Genomic DNA, 14,680 nt, shown 5'->3' on the forward strand with positions numbered 1-14,680 from the left:
GCTTCCCAAAAGCGCCATGGCGTCGTCTTCGAGCCATCGCTGGTTCCCCAAGAATGAGAGCCTCGCCAAAAGGGACGACGATCTCAATCTACCCCATCATCATGGACCTGGCTGGCAAACTCGCAGACCTCGGGGACGCTGGCTTCGCTATATCGGCTACGCGCTGTTCGTCGTCGGCCTCGTCTCCCTGCTTCGGCACATGACCTACTCGCCCGAGGAAGATATAGTGCGCCCATATTCGCAGTATCGAAACAACCACCCGAAAGCGGCGGCTATGCCAACAAGGCTCACTGCCCCAGTGGCGACACCTAAACCTCCAGCCGTCGACCCGAAGCCTACCGACCACGCCCCCGAGATACCCGCCGCAGACGAAGCGCTCGACAATGCACGACATTTTAGGGGCAAGCTCAAGTTCAAGGCGCTCACTGCAAGCATTCGACAGCTGAGCTCGGCCCCTCTCGGCACGGGATTCAACACTGTCATGTTCGCGGCCTCCAACCTGCAGAGCGCAGCAACCGTACTCCCAATGGCGTGCGAGAGAGCAACATCCCGAAAGGATCGCGTCTTCTTTGTCCTTTTTGGCGATAGCGATATCAAGCTGGAAGACCTACTCAAGATCAATGGCATTCATGAGTCTTGCAAGGTCATGACCATCGGTTAGTCCCTGATTACCATGAGTGAGCGCACACTAACAGTCTCTATAGATGCTCGCGCCGACCAGAGTCGCCAACTAAGCAGCCCTAGATTGGCGCTTGCTGCCGCGCGTGCAATGTGTAAGCTCATCCAAGAAAGGCTGTAGTCACGTCATCTAACATGAGCAGTTTACCTCGCCACATATCTGAGGCCTCTAGCTGTTATTGTGGATGGCTCCTCCACCGAGGACCGTCCATTTTTAGACGGCATAAAGGATCAGATGACAGACGCTCTTCGAGTCACTTTGATAGAGCTGCCTGCGAGGGCCCAATCTCGTCTGGCATGGATGTCTCAGTTGGAGGCCACTGCATTAGCTTGTAAGTACCGAGATAAAAAAAAAGTCCAACAAACTACGACTAACTTTTTACACAGCATGGAATGACGTACATTTTGACATTATAATTCATGCGCCACCAACAGGAACCGGAAACCTCAAGCGTCTGCTGCGGTCACTTGCTGCGGCTGATTTGGCTGGACACAGCGTCCCACACATGACTGTCGAGCTGCCCCCAACTCTCGACATTTCGCTAGAGAGGTTTCTCTCTACTTTTCAATGGCCTCGGCCCAGGCTTGCCGGCTCCCACCCCAGCATGCTGACGCTGCGACATCAGATTCAGCACGAAAAGCCCAGCCCGAGCGAGAGCGCGGTCCGTCTGCTCGAATCGTTTTGGCCGAGCGATGCTACCAACAGTCACGCTCTAATCTTATCACCTCATACGGAGGTATCTCCGCAATTTTTTCACTGTATGTCTTGATAAACTCGGATGGGAAGGTCATGACTGATTGCAAGTAGACGTTAAATATATGCTGCTCTCCAGGCGTTACAGCAATGATGGTCCGGCTGACCTCATATTTGGCATGTCATTTACGGTGCCCAAGACTCGTATACAGAATACGAAACCATTTTCTGCGCCAGAATCCGACAAGGGAGACTCATCATTCCTATGGCAGGCACCGAGCAGTGACGCCATGCTTGTCTTCGGGGATAAATGGACTGAGCTGCACGGCTATGCATCACGGAGCCTAGACGCGCAAAAGGCAGCGACATCTGTGCCCAGCATGGCGCAATCAAGAGACGTTGCGGAGAACAAGCCTGCTTGGCTGGAGTATATGCTACAGCTTTGTCGTCTTCGCGGCTACTTTACCGAATACCCAAGCAAAGAGACGGCTGATGCCATTGTCGGTGTCTATGCCGATCTACCAGATGTGCCTGACGGCCGTGACAAGGGCAAAGAAGACACACGACTCGAAGCACAAAGAGACAACCACTTTGATGCCGGATCGCAGGCGGATATGCTCAGCACGCTACCGGATGGCGGTGCCATCCCAGGCCTGCACACGCTACCCATTTTGTCATGGGAGGGAACAGCAAGCACCTTGCATGATATTGCGGAAGAGTCCAAGAAGCAAGCGACCGAGTTTCGGCGACAGATTGGTACATGCACAGATTCGGATTTGGTTGTGCAGAAAGCCGACAGGTCTGCAGCGGACCTGTTTTGCGCAGCTAAGGACAGTGCGCCATGAGCGAAGGTCAAATAGTGTCCTTATTTCTTGTTTATATTTCACTTTGAACGCCTTGATGTCGTAGATTTGATCTTGTTTCATGAAATGATTTGAATAATACATGCATACATTGCGCAGCGGGTTCATCTAGTTGCTTTTGTTGAATCCCTCCTGCTGTTGATGACGAGCAGGACTATGCAGGTGCCAAAGATGCAAGCGGACAGGAACCCAAGAACCTGTGATTCGATAGATTAGCGATCATTGTTGGTCGAAGATGTAGAGTTGTGTACTGGGCAGCATACTGTTTGCGTTCTCCATCCAGACTGCACAATGGCGGCCCTCTTGCTATAGAGGTTGACAGTGCCTGCGTTATTGCCGGGTCGGTCAGTATCAACAGCGCGAGCAAACGACGAGAACTCGGAGGAGGGGGAGGGGGTTGTGCATACGTATATAGTTTGAGATGCCCACGGTCAAGATTAAAACGGCCAGCAGCCAAAAGATGGCGCCGAGCGGCTTGGCAATCTGCTTCTCGAGCATCGTGGGCTGCTGCTTGAGGTGAAACGACAGCGTCATGGCCATGGACACAATGGCCATGAGCACCGACAGCCGCAGGTACGAGAGGAATGCTATTCCATCTGGTCAGTCTATACAACGTACATGGCGGTTGGCTGCCTTTTTTTTTTTTCTTTCTTTCTTCTTTACTTACTGCGTTCGTTGGCACAGTGGTCGCGTGCGTCGCTACTCTCATTGTCAAAGAGCAGCGCGCCTAGGATGGGCCAGCGGAAAAAGGTCGACGTTCCGGCATGCCCGGCTCTGTACGCGGTGTGAGCTGTTTTTTTATTTATCTTTAAAATAGGCGCCCGGTTTTCCGTCTCGGCGGAGGACGAAAACCAGGGGAGGAGACTCACCCGATCTGGCCGACGTGGACGGGCTGGTAGAGCGACGAGATGGGCACGCAGGACCGCGTCGTCTGCGCCTCGTTGTCGACCTGAGGAGCAGCGGCCGACATGGTATTTCGGACTCGTCAAGGGGGTGTTTTGCCGCTCTGGTCGCCGAGGGGGGTCTTGCTGGGCGGCTGAATGGTGAAGAACCGAGGCCCGTGCAAAGTCGAAAAAGTCCGGCTTGGCGTCTAGGTCATGAACTGGCGGGGTTGCGTCATTCCGGAGCCGCGGTCACAAGTCAACAAAGATACTTCTTATCTGAAGTATACACAAGTGGATTTTCTTTTTTCTTTTTCTTTAAAAAAAAAACGGAAAACAGAAAAACTATTTCTTTCATACAAAGTTGTCGGGAGCAATTTTTGTAACTCGAGCCTAGATCATGTGTTAAGCGCCCACTTGCTGCATTGGCTCCTCCGCCGGGCCTTTTGTGTACTGTTGACCAGTAAATGAATTTTACATGACAAGATAATTATAGCTATCAGAATCTCGCCACTAGATGTCTATAGGGGCCCCAGAAAGTATTCCAGTACACTCGTATACGCTCGGCCTTGTCATTCCAAGGTCCATAGTAGAGCAGGTCCAGTCAAGACAGCCTGGATTCTCCAAATTTCGACCAAGTTTCTTTGACGGACATTCAGAACGTAGATGAATCAACGGCCGGCAGGCGTACCCTGATATCCCGTAAATTGTCGTATAAGCTTGCTATGCAGCACCTTGCAGCTCGCGCCACCTGCAAGCCGCCAGCACTAGTACACTTGTAGTTATCCCGAGCCGACTATCCTCGTCGTATATAAAGGAGGGATCGAGTTGCGCCTGGTTGTCCCCTTCGATGTAACGTTTCCATGCTTTTTTTTTGGTAGCGGAAGCTTGTCAAAACTTCTCCCGCCATGAGGATTCTGATAGCTCTGTGTGTCAGTGGCGGCTTGTTCGCCACGCCGCCCCGACAGACGGCATCCGAGCGCTGGCGGATCGCTTCCTGGACGGAAAAGGAGACGCTTTCGAATTTGCCTTGTCAGAGAACAGCGGCAACTGGTCGCGGTGGAACGCGCCGATCAACGACAATTACACAGTGTCTGCGACAAAGGGCGGCAAGATCCATATCCGGGGCACCAGTCTGAGTGCTCTGGCTCGCGGGTACAACCAGCAACTTGAAAGTCGGCTGTGAACAAAGGCTAACTCACAAGTAGCTTGCGGCACTATGCGAATGAGGTGCTTCACATTGATGACTTCTGGTTCTTTGATCAGAGCCATCACCTCCCCTGCCATTTGCCGCCTCCCGGACAACCGATTGCCGGTTCCAGCTCCGTTCCATGGCGCTACAACCTCAACACTGGTAAATTCTTTGCACTTGTAGCTACAAAACGTACAAGCCATACTGATATTTCTCCATGTAGTGACTTTTGCCTACTCTTTCGCCTGGTACCAATGGAGCGACTGGGAGAAGCTGCTCGACTGGGCCGCCCTGCACGGCGTCAACTTCCAGCTGGCCTGGGTAGGATACGAAAAGATTTATCTCGACAGCTTCCGCCAGCTCGGCATGGCCGACGATGACATCCTCGCCTTTTTCAGTGGCCCGGCCTTCCAGCCCTGGAACCGCTTCGGCAACATCAAGGGCACCTGGGGCCCCGACGCTGGCCGCCGGCCGCTGTCCCTGTCGTGGATTGACCAGCAGTTCGCGCTCCAGAAGCGCATCGTCGCGCGCATGGTCCAGCTCGGCATCACGCCCATCCTGCCCGCCTTTCCGGGCTTCGTGCCCGACGCCTTTGCGCGCCTGCGGCCCGGCGCGGACCTCGTCCGGGCCCCCGCCTGGGGCGGCCTCCCCGCCGACAGCCCCAACACGCGCGCCCTGTTCCTCAGTCCGCTCGATGACGCGTACGCTGAGCTCCAGCGGCTATTCGTAGAGGCACAGATCGAGGCGTACGGCAACGTCACCAACGTGTACGCCATGGACCAGTTCAACGAGATCAACCCCGTCTCCGGAGCCACCGACTACCTGTCCGCCGTGTCCCGGCGTTCGTACGCCGCACTGGCAGCCGCGAATCCGGCCGCGGTCTGGCTTATGCAGGGCTGGCTGTTTTACCTGAGCGAGGGGAACTTTTGGACGCAGGAGCGCATCGAGGCGTACCTGCGCGGGCCCGAGGACAGAGCCGGAATGGTCATTCTCGACCTGTTTAGCGAGACGGCGCCGCAGTGGCAGCGGACGGGGAGCTACGCGGGCCGGCCCTGGATCTGGTGCCAGGTGCATGATTTCGGCGGCAACCAGAATCTTTTCGGAAAGATTACCAACACGACTGTCAATCCCATGGAAGCACTGCGAGAGTCTGACTCCATGGTCGGACTAGGTATAGCCACCGAGGCCTACGAAGGCAACGAGGTGCTATACGACCTCTTTTTCGACCAGGGCTGGTCCGCGACGCCGATTGACACCGTGTCCTACTTCCACGACTGGACGACCCGACGGTACTCGGGCGTGCGCCAGCTGCCGGCCTCGCTCTACCAGGCGTGGGAGCTGCTGCGCGTCACTGTCTACGACTACCGCGCCTCGGACCTCATCGGCGTGCCCGTGTCCGTCTACCAGCTCGAGCCCAACCTGACCGGCCTGTACAACACGACGACCGGCAAGCCGACCGCACTGCACTACGACCCCGCGGCGCTGCCGCCCATCTGGCGCCTCTTTGTCGCCGCCGCCGCCGCCCAGCCGCGCCTCTGGGCCGAGCCCGGATTCCGCCTCGACCTGGTCGACGTGATGCGCCAGGTGCTGAGCAACGCCTTTGGAAGGCTGTACGCGGACCTCGTAGCGGCGTTTACAGGAGGCGCGCCGCCATCAGAGATAGCCCAGCGCGGCCAGAGAATGCGCGCCGTCCTGGGCGACGTGGACGCCTTGCTGGCGACGCAGCCGCACTTCTCGCTGCGACGGTGGCTGAACGCGGCTCGCGCGTGGGGGGAGAGCACGGGAGAGAATGCAGCGATCGCGTACGAGGCGCGCAGCCAGGTGACCATTTGGGCGCCCGGGACGCTCCTCAACGACTACGCGGCCAAGGCGTGGTCCGGGCTCATCGCGACGTACTACGACGAGCGCTGGCGCATCTTTGTGGACAGACTGGTGGACGCGGCAGAGAATCATGGCGGAAGGCTGGATTTTGCAGCGCTTCACAAGGAGATGAGTGAGTTCCAGACGGCGTGGCAGACCAAAGGATACGGCGTTGAGGGCGAGGCTGCAGCCGACAGCGCGGCAGACGTGCAGGCTCTTGTTGACTCGATCAAACAGCGTTGGCAGGATATATTTTGATAGACGGTGCAAAGTAATAGAGTGCTCATGGAGTCGATTTCTCACCATGAAATTTCCTGGCGGCCGGAGGATAGAAATTCCATGCCCATAGGGGCAGGAGTTGGTGTGCAATGTGAACATGATGTAAATGAACTCTTTGAATATAGTTTGAAAATGATCATTATTATGAGAGCGATAGACAGAAAAGGGTATAATTTTGAATATAACGGAGACCCGAATGCTGATGTGTAGTTGTTAGCATGACGCAGATGCAACTCTTGCCGCTCCTCTTGTATATTCGACCTATCGTACACAGTAACAGAGCCACTCTTGCTTCTATTCAGATGCGAACCCCCAGATCGACTGCCATCGGCTGTCATCGCTCCTCAATGGGCCTTCTAGTCGGCCAAATCGCGCTGGGAGACCAGTGTTGGCCTCTGGCAGGCAGATCCATTCGCGCACGCAGTCGGGCACTTCTTCTTTGATGTGGGCAATACAGATGAGCGCCTGCTGGTCCGTCAAGCCGCCCACGGCCACGTCATCCGTCTGTGAAATTTGACTCTCCACAACCTTGCCGTCAGCAATGGTTCTAGTCTCGCCCGCGGTAAGAAACAGGCTGCACTTGTCGCGCACGGCATCGTCCATGCCGCTAAACGCCTCATCCAGGACGACAATGTCTGCGCCTTTGATCATGGAGCGGATAAACAGCGCCACGCGCTGCGCACTAAACGACATTTCGCCAAACATGTAGTCGTCTGCCCACTTGAGGTCATCCTCTTGGCCGGCTGTCGTGCCGGCGCCGCTGACGGGTCGCAGCTCCGGCGCAAACCAGCGCAGCGCCACGTCAACCTTTCGTTTCGAGGCTGCGTCCAACGTGGCCTTTGTGCCAAATGTCAGCGCCCACGCATTCTCCACAACCGCGCGGATGGAGTGCCCGCGAGGCATGTGCTGATGCACCTCGGGGCTCGAGTGTCCCACACGGGCTTGGATATCCCAAAACGTGAGCGGCCTCTGGGCGGAGCCGGGCTCGGGGATGCGCGAGCGTCCAAAGAGCTTGACGGGCTGCGAGTATGTCTGGGGGTGGTCGGAGCTGAGCATGGAGACAATGGTGGTCTTTCCAGAGCCGTTGGGACCAAAGACGCCCCAGCGCTCGCCGCGGCGGACGGTCCACACGAGGCCCTGCTTGTCTTGGCCGTCTATCTGCTGTGTCCAGTTTCCTAGCACGACCTTGTCCTTGTAGCTGATTTTGCAGCCGTCCATTTCCACCAGAGGCTCCGCGTTCGAGGTAGACTCTTGTATCGTGGCGCCTTTGCTGTTCGCTGTAGAGGAAGGGCCCGTAGAGGAGAGGACCTTGCCAACCTCGGCCAAGGTCTGCAGTGGCATCTTCTTGTCTTCGGCCAACGTACCGGCCTGCACGCCCTGGACATACCTACGCAGCCCATCCAGCACAACGCCCTTGGGGCCCATGGATCCAATCTGACAGTCGCTGCGCAGGTAGATCAAGTGCGTGATCCATTCCGGCAGCGGGTCCTGTGGCCTCGCGCTCAGAATCAACCTCGGGCCCGCCTTTTCTGAGAGCGACTGCAGCAGCGGGCTGAGCCCCGACACCGTCGGGGGGTCAAGACCCATGAACGGCTCGTCCAGCAACAGCACCTCGGGCTGCGTCAGCAGCGCCCGCGCGATGCGCGCCCGTCTACCCTGGCCATTGCTGAGAAACGTCACCGGAAGATCGAGCAGGTGGTGCAGCTTGAGGTCCGCCACGACGCGGTCCAGCAGCGCGGGGAAGACGGTGCCGTCCAGCGACGTCTCGAGCGGGTTGAGCTCCGTGTTGCCGAGCAAGAAGTCGCGCAGCGAAAAGTCGGTAATTTCGCGGTGCGACTCGTAGCGGGCGGACAGGAACGCCGAGGTGGCGGTGGCCGACGCAGAGCCGTCGGCGTCGAAGCCCACGTACTGGATGGCGCGGTTGGGGCTCCGGAGGCGCGTCGACACGGCGTCCGAGGACAGGTAGGGGTAGGACCGCGCCGTTGGCGGGTCGCAGATGAAGCGTCCGCGGAGGGCCTGCAGGAGCGTCGTCTTGCCGGAGAGGGAGGAGCCGACGATGCACCAGTGCTGCTGTGGCGCGGCGGCGCTCGAGGGCAGCTCAAAGGTCAAGTCGCTAAAGAGCGACGGGTTGGGGTGCTCCGAGAGTGCGTTGGGGTGGCGCCGGTAGAAAGTGCCCTTTGCGATGCGGATGATGGGCAGCCGCGCGTTGGAGGGCTTCATGGCGCGCCAATTGGAAGCATTCGAGCTGATACGGTCCGATTTGTCGTGGTAAAAACTGGTGCAAGTGTCGATGGATGGTTGAGCTGGCCGTTTGGCGGCGGACAGGGAAGTGGGTTGACTTGGGCGCGGTATCGGCGATTTGCACCACCGTCACAATAGGCCGGCCAACACATAGGTATCAAGTAGAATGCTGCAAACTTTGCCGTCGCTGATATATCCATTTTACTACAACACTAGTAGAATTACAGAGTCAGAAATGTACATGTCGCTAGTCTGAATCCTCGGCCTCAGCCTCTCGGTCAAATCCACCAGAGGTTGCTACAAAGACGACAGCACCGCATAGACAGCAAATACAACCAAGGGCAAGATATGGTAGTCCCGACCACGCCTTGCCTCTATCAATCCCAAGCTTGAACAGGGCATCAAACAGCGGCGCACTCAATAAGCTGCCTGTGGTTGCAAGGACTCTGGTCGTCGCGAACATGGCTGCTGTATGGTCTTTGCAGGCTAGCTGTGACAAGAGGCCCAGTATGCCGCCGTGGTAGGCGTTAATGAGGGCGTATAGGGCCAGCGCTACCATAAACAGTCCAACGTCTGGGGCCAGCCCAATGCCGACGAGACCAGCGGCAGCAGTCACAATGCCCCAGCGAACAAAGGTTGTGTCTGTTTGTCGCGCAGAGAAACCGGAGGAGAGTAGTGCATGTGCCGCCAGAGGCAGCACTAACACATTGAGCGAGAAGTGGGAGATGCTTTCTACAGCATATATCGTAGTTACCTGTAGAGGACATGGTCAGTTGTCTAATAAAAGGCTTAAGTCTAGTAGCGGGCGTAGTCGGCAGCGTACCTTGTCAGGCGCCCAACGGTAGCGATGGCTGACGTATAGAATTAATGACCCCATAGCTTGTGCATTGAGTGCCATGACGAGAAGCGTAGGCAAAAGAATGGCGAGTCTTTTATTGTGCCAGAAAAGAGCCGCCATGGACGTGGTAAACTGCGTATAAGCGGCAGCCAAGGAAACGCGGATCCTTTGCGCGGCAGTCTGAGCAGCGATTTCCTCCTCGACGGCTTCTTCGTTGTAAGCAGTCCAGCTCAGATGCACCGTTTCCGGCAGGCAGAATGCGCATAGAGTGGCAAATACAAAGACGCCAAAGGCACCGATCAGTACGGACCAGGGTCCAAATCTGTCAGTAATAAGGTCCCGTACTTTAAGCCCGATCTGCGCAGCGAGAATGTTGCATGCCGCGAGATGAAAGAAACAGGTCGAGCTGTAGAGAAATGTTAATATTTTATTTGGCATATGGAGTTTTTCACGAAATTACCGTTGAGCTTTTAACGTCACGTCAGTAAGGATAGTGTATACGATGGCGAAGAAGGCGGTTCCGCCACCAGTAAAGAGCTCGAATGAGGCCGAGAGCCATGTTAGTCTGAGGGAAAACACCTGTGGGAGCCCGTCTGTACAGATTGTCCATTAGAATTATTTGCTTGTTACCATGAGAAATCCAACATACATATCAACATTCTAGAGCCGACGTTGAGAAGGCTGCCCATGAGCGGGAGCACCAGAAATGGCCTCCGGCCCCATCGATCCGCCGCGATTCCCATCGGGATCGGCGTGACGACGGCCGCGACGGCCGCCAGAACTGCCTCGCCGGCGCCGACGCGATCGAGATCCTCCAGCACAAGCAGCCCACCAGCGGCGCGGTGCAGGTCCTCGGCGGCCAGCTCGGCCAGCAGCGACGCGGCCTGGTGCGCGGCGGCCATGAGGAAGCAGACGACGGCGACATGGGCGGTGCTCGGGGGGGCGGAGAAGACGACGGATCGCGCGTCGCTTTGGCGGCTCTGGATGCGCAGCAGCGGGCTGCGCTCCGAGTTGGTGGCGCGCGACATGCCCGAAGGGAGCTGGCTGGTGCGTGTGTCGTCTAGTTGGGCATGTGGAGATGCACGGGAAAGAGAAAAGGAAGTTGCTTCAAGAGGGTAATGGGAAGATTGGAAGAAGAGAAAACGGCGCAGTTGCATCGACGGGAATCCTTTGAATCGCACGACTAACACGGATCGAGGTCTAGACTGCATTCGGCGTCGTTGGGACGGCAAGACAAACATGCACGCCACCCACCACCGTAACTAGCATGATTGTTCCCATTAGTGACTGACATGAACACAAAGTTATGACTAGTGGATGAATTCTTCAATTGTGGTTGGTTGGTTGGAGAGGCTTGACAACCAACCCATCATCTCTCCCGCAGCTCAGCTCGTCAGTGAAGCTACCCAGCAACTGCCACTGCCCGGCGCGGCCCCAAGAAGCAAAAAGTACGCACCAATAGGCTCGGGTTCAATAACAAGTGCTACTGCTCCGTCAGCAATCTCCAGAGTACCCTTATTCTCCAACAAGGCTCATCATCACTTCGCTGTACACTGCAATTCCAACCCTACCTAATCAGTGTGTTTGGATGCGCTAGCCTCGAGCCGCCCATTCGCGACAACGACGATCGTTATCAAACTATTCCGTGTCTTCTAGTACTAATGGTCAATTCCTTGAAAATTGGCTGGGAATTCTCTACTCATATTTACTGTGATGAACACATACATTCTTGCACGGCTTTGGCTGGCGGGAGCTGTCACTCCTAGTGCAGTATCATATCGAAACTGTACCATGCACAGTCAACATATTATTACCAAGAATTCCACGACTATCCGTCGGTTTAAGAGTTTTCGATTCCTTTTACCCTTACTATTTTTCCAGCCGCTTCTTAATACACCCGCCAGCGTCACAGCGTCCGCGACGGTCTGCAACCAGATATATGGGTCTTACCCTGCAGCTCACGCTATGATTGGACAGTTCCCCTGTACACGAAGCTCGCTGGTAGCCTGCCAGATCCCAAGCATCCCAAGCTTCTCCAGCACAGGCAAACGTAAGCTGCACCATCAATCAACACCGGCGCCTCCCATCACGACACGTCCCGATATTGTCTCCATCCCGAATCGCAGCGACAAAATACAACCAACTCTATACAATCAAAACCCCAGCGCTTCCTCACAATGGTAAGCTCTACACCTCACGCCTCCCCGTTCTCCTCGCCATCATCGTCCTCCCCCAACCGCCCATCTCCATCCCACCACTCGCTCACCCCCCCCCTTCGTCAACGCAATTTTAGTTCGCTAACACCTTCACCAAAGTCGATGCGCTTCATCCCCGGCAACGAGGCTGCCAGCAGCTACTCCCACACCGGCGGCGCCTCCCAGCAGGCCTCGACCTCGGCCCCCTCGGCGCCCGGCCTCCACGACACGCTGCGGTACGGCGTCGGGCCGTCCGCCTGGGACGCGCAGACGAGCCGCGTCACGTCGGCGCACCCGCTCGAGTCGCGCCTCAAGAACTGGGAGGCCTCGCAGGAGGCGATGCGCATGGAGTCGCTCCGCCGCACCTTTGGCATGGCCGAGCCCCTCCGCCGCGGCATGGAGCTCAAGACTGTCCGTGACGGCACCTGGCGGCCCCTGGTCCTCGGCTCCGGCCTCCCCAGTGTCCACGAGGACATTCTTCGCGGACGCGACGACACCATCACCTGGGAGGACGTCTTCACCGGCGACGAATCGAGAGGCGTCGCCGGCTTCCACGAGGAAATGGAGAAGAAGTGCAAGGTTTAGATAGAACATGGTGCTCGGATAGACAAGTGCGATATGCAACAATAAAGAGGATAATGACTTGACCTCAACAGCTGGCCGGGGTCAAATGTTTCATGTACAACACATACCATTCGTTGCCACAATGATAATTGACATCACATCACACCAGTGACATTCTTAAAACACTGATAAATAGTATAATATGACCAACGCCAATTCAGCTCAGGCGCTAGGTGCTAACATGGTCTCACGCTCAGCGCAGCTGGGCCCGGCGAAATAGTACCTATGTTGTATCCTGTTATTTTCTCAGTGTGAATACCATCCCAAGTCAAGTAGCCTTGCCACGCCCTTACGAGGCACAAGGCACGAAAAAATACAAGCAAATATACAGGGGGGACAGGCAGAAAAGGCTCGTAAAAAAGCAACGCTATAAAATGAATCAAACAGAAACAGGAATAAAAGACCGAGTTCAAGACTCCCAAATCCCCAAATCTTTCGGCAAATAAAAGAGGGCTCCCAGTCGCTTCACGGTAAGCGATGTATATGATTGTCCAAAATGTGTATGTAAAAGGAATGACACAGGTTGTATGTGTCGGTACCCCAAGGGTAATGAATGTCGCCAAAGCCTCTTTTGTGTGCCGTGGCTGATGTAGCCTTTGTATTTCTTATTTCTGGCGGTTGTGCCGTGTTCCTGCAGATTCAAGACTGCATCCACGGAGCATGAGATATATAACATGGTGAGGTGAGGTGGCGGTACTGGTGGGCACATGCACCGTCTTCAGGCGCATGTGTCAAGTATTTATCCACGGCGGCCGTCTATAGAATCACACAGCACGAGCCTCCGGATCTTGAGCGTGAACCGTCACCACTTCCAGCGCCGAGACTCTTACCGCCTGGCTTGGTCTCTTCCTCATCCAGGTCCTGAGGTCGGATGCTCATGTGCACCACGTTGGGGGCCTCCTGGCTGAATTGATATTCTGCGAGTCATCAGATTAGTTTCGTGTGGTGGAGTAGGCATTTTCACAAGTTCGTTGGACATACTCCTGAGTTGCTCCTTGTCATCCAAAAGCTTTCCAAAGTGAATAAGACGTATGCTGCTGGGACTTGCAGGCTTGGGCTCCCAATCACTCCGCCACTCTCTCAATATCAATTCTTTGAGAGTATATATACTAATACTGAAGGGATCCGGATGTCCGTGCTCGGTTTCGTCAGGCATCACCACGTTTCTTCGAGATAGATACTTGGCATCGAGTCTGTAGGGATGGCGGGTGCCAGACGTCAAGAGAAGAGTAATGTTGCACACGGGAGGGGCACCAGGTTCTGTTGAGGCGCCAGAGTTGATGTGCTCCTGAGCAGGGCCGATTGCGTCGTCGACCTCCTTGGCGGGCGGTTCTGGACCCTTTTCGACACCATTGCCCGCCTTTACCGGTACCTCGGGCGCAGAGGTGGAAGCAGAAGCCGCTGAGGTCTGCTCGGGCATATTTGTGGTGTCGATGGCGTCGGGACCTGGACCATTGTCGGGCGCGACGTGCTGCGCAGAGCTCGTGGCTTCGGTCGAGCGGCGAATGCTTTCGAGAGGAACCGAATCAGTCGAGGCGGCAATGGCACCGGCGGCGGGCGCGAGGGCACCGGTGGCTTTGATTGAAGCCGTCTCCGAAGTGGCGGCAGCAGACATGATGGAGGAGACGGACTAGACAAATCGATGCGTTGGACCACGATGCTGGGGGAGGATGGCAAATGTGCCTGATAGGGGGCAGGGACGGAAGAGGCGAGGTTGCAGTTCGTGGCCGGCAGTCGTGATTCAAGATGCGTGGCTCTTCGACTTTAGGTGAATAATAAGACGGATGGTTTTGGAGAGTCGTCTTGTGTTTGGAGGCGCTTGTTGAAGATGGCGAAGCCAACCTGGGTTGCGAGTCGCAGGATGGTTTGACCACGCGAGGTGGGGACGGGGAGGATGCGGCTACAGCGGAGGAGCCTAGCGTGGGAGGGCGATCAGAGGCACTTGTCAATGAGGGGATTAAAATAAAATGGGCTACAGGACCGGTTGGGACGGGATGGATGGCGATTGGGGGGAATGATTGAATCGAGGAGCAGGATGAAAGAGCAGGAGCAAAGATGGATTGGAGCGGGTTATTTCGAGGAGGGAAGGGTGATGGATGGGTGATGGGCAAGATTCGAGGTGGATTGGCTGATTGCAGATTGGAGGGGGGTGCATGGTGGTGCGTGGTCACTGGTTGTGCACAAGCCTTGGCCTGGGCTGCAGAGACGAGGCGCAGAAAAACGAGGAGATAGTACTAGGTATTGGGTAGGTAGCTATAACAGGTGGTTATTCAGGTCCATTTATTCTCTTCACCTACTTCCAAGTGCCAAAACCTACCTATTGGTAATAGTATGG

General features: G+C 56.0%; 7 protein-coding genes across 7 annotated transcripts; 3 read left to right on the plus strand and 4 right to left on the minus strand.

Moving 5' to 3' along the window:
* Positions 1 to 16: 16 nt before the first annotated feature.
* CCM_04088 (uncharacterized protein) lies at positions 17 to 2,217 on the plus strand (the record flags this gene model as incomplete). Its single annotated transcript, XM_006669236.1, has 5 exons — positions 17 to 656; positions 705 to 773; positions 822 to 1,010; positions 1,066 to 1,437; positions 1,487 to 2,217. The coding sequence occupies 5 exons, from the start codon at positions 17 to 19 to the stop codon at positions 2,215 to 2,217; spliced, it is 2,001 nt and encodes a 666-aa protein (XP_006669299.1).
* Positions 2,218 to 2,339: 122 nt separating this feature from the next.
* CCM_04089 (uncharacterized protein) lies at positions 2,340 to 3,205 on the minus strand (the record flags this gene model as incomplete). The annotated part of the gene is made up of 5 exons (XM_006669237.1): positions 2,340 to 2,432; positions 2,499 to 2,560; positions 2,643 to 2,831; positions 2,903 to 3,009; positions 3,105 to 3,205. 5 exons carry the CDS (start codon positions 3,203 to 3,205, stop codon positions 2,340 to 2,342), a joined length of 552 nt encoding a protein of 183 aa, XP_006669300.1.
* An 819-nt stretch (positions 3,206 to 4,024) lies between these two features.
* CCM_04090 (alpha-N-acetylglucosaminidase, putative) lies at positions 4,025 to 6,426 on the plus strand (the record flags this gene model as incomplete). The annotated part of the gene is made up of 4 exons (XM_006669238.1): positions 4,025 to 4,148; positions 4,208 to 4,271; positions 4,325 to 4,470; positions 4,532 to 6,426. 4 exons carry the CDS (start codon positions 4,025 to 4,027, stop codon positions 6,424 to 6,426), a joined length of 2,229 nt encoding a protein of 742 aa, XP_006669301.1.
* A 315-nt stretch (positions 6,427 to 6,741) lies between these two features.
* On the minus strand, positions 6,742 to 8,667 carry CCM_04091 (ABC transporter-like protein; the record flags this gene model as incomplete). The annotated part of the gene is made up of 1 exon (XM_006669239.1): positions 6,742 to 8,667. The coding sequence occupies one exon, from the start codon at positions 8,665 to 8,667 to the stop codon at positions 6,742 to 6,744; it is 1,926 nt and encodes a 641-aa protein (XP_006669302.1).
* A 268-nt stretch (positions 8,668 to 8,935) lies between these two features.
* CCM_04092 (MFS transporter, putative) lies at positions 8,936 to 10,554 on the minus strand (the record flags this gene model as incomplete). The annotated part of the gene is made up of 4 exons (XM_006669240.1): positions 8,936 to 9,442; positions 9,512 to 9,932; positions 9,987 to 10,119; positions 10,176 to 10,554. The coding sequence occupies 4 exons, from the start codon at positions 10,552 to 10,554 to the stop codon at positions 8,936 to 8,938; spliced, it is 1,440 nt and encodes a 479-aa protein (XP_006669303.1).
* A 1,290-nt stretch (positions 10,555 to 11,844) lies between these two features.
* CCM_04093 (20S proteasome maturation protein Ump1) lies at positions 11,845 to 12,306 on the plus strand (the record flags this gene model as incomplete). The annotated part of the gene is made up of 1 exon (XM_006669241.1): positions 11,845 to 12,306. One exon carries the CDS (start codon positions 11,845 to 11,847, stop codon positions 12,304 to 12,306), a length of 462 nt encoding a protein of 153 aa, XP_006669304.1.
* Positions 12,307 to 13,101: 795 nt separating this feature from the next.
* On the minus strand, positions 13,102 to 13,960 carry CCM_04094 (Ubiquitin; the record flags this gene model as incomplete). The annotated part of the gene is made up of 2 exons (XM_006669242.1): positions 13,102 to 13,262; positions 13,327 to 13,960. The coding sequence occupies 2 exons, from the start codon at positions 13,958 to 13,960 to the stop codon at positions 13,102 to 13,104; spliced, it is 795 nt and encodes a 264-aa protein (XP_006669305.1).
* Positions 13,961 to 14,680: the final 720 nt, after the last annotated feature.

The sequence above is a fragment of the Cordyceps militaris genome (genome assembly GCF_000225605.1).
Source record: "Cordyceps militaris CM01 unplaced genomic scaffold CCM_S00003, whole genome shotgun sequence".
NCBI lineage: Eukaryota > Fungi > Ascomycota > Sordariomycetes > Hypocreales > Cordycipitaceae > Cordyceps > Cordyceps militaris.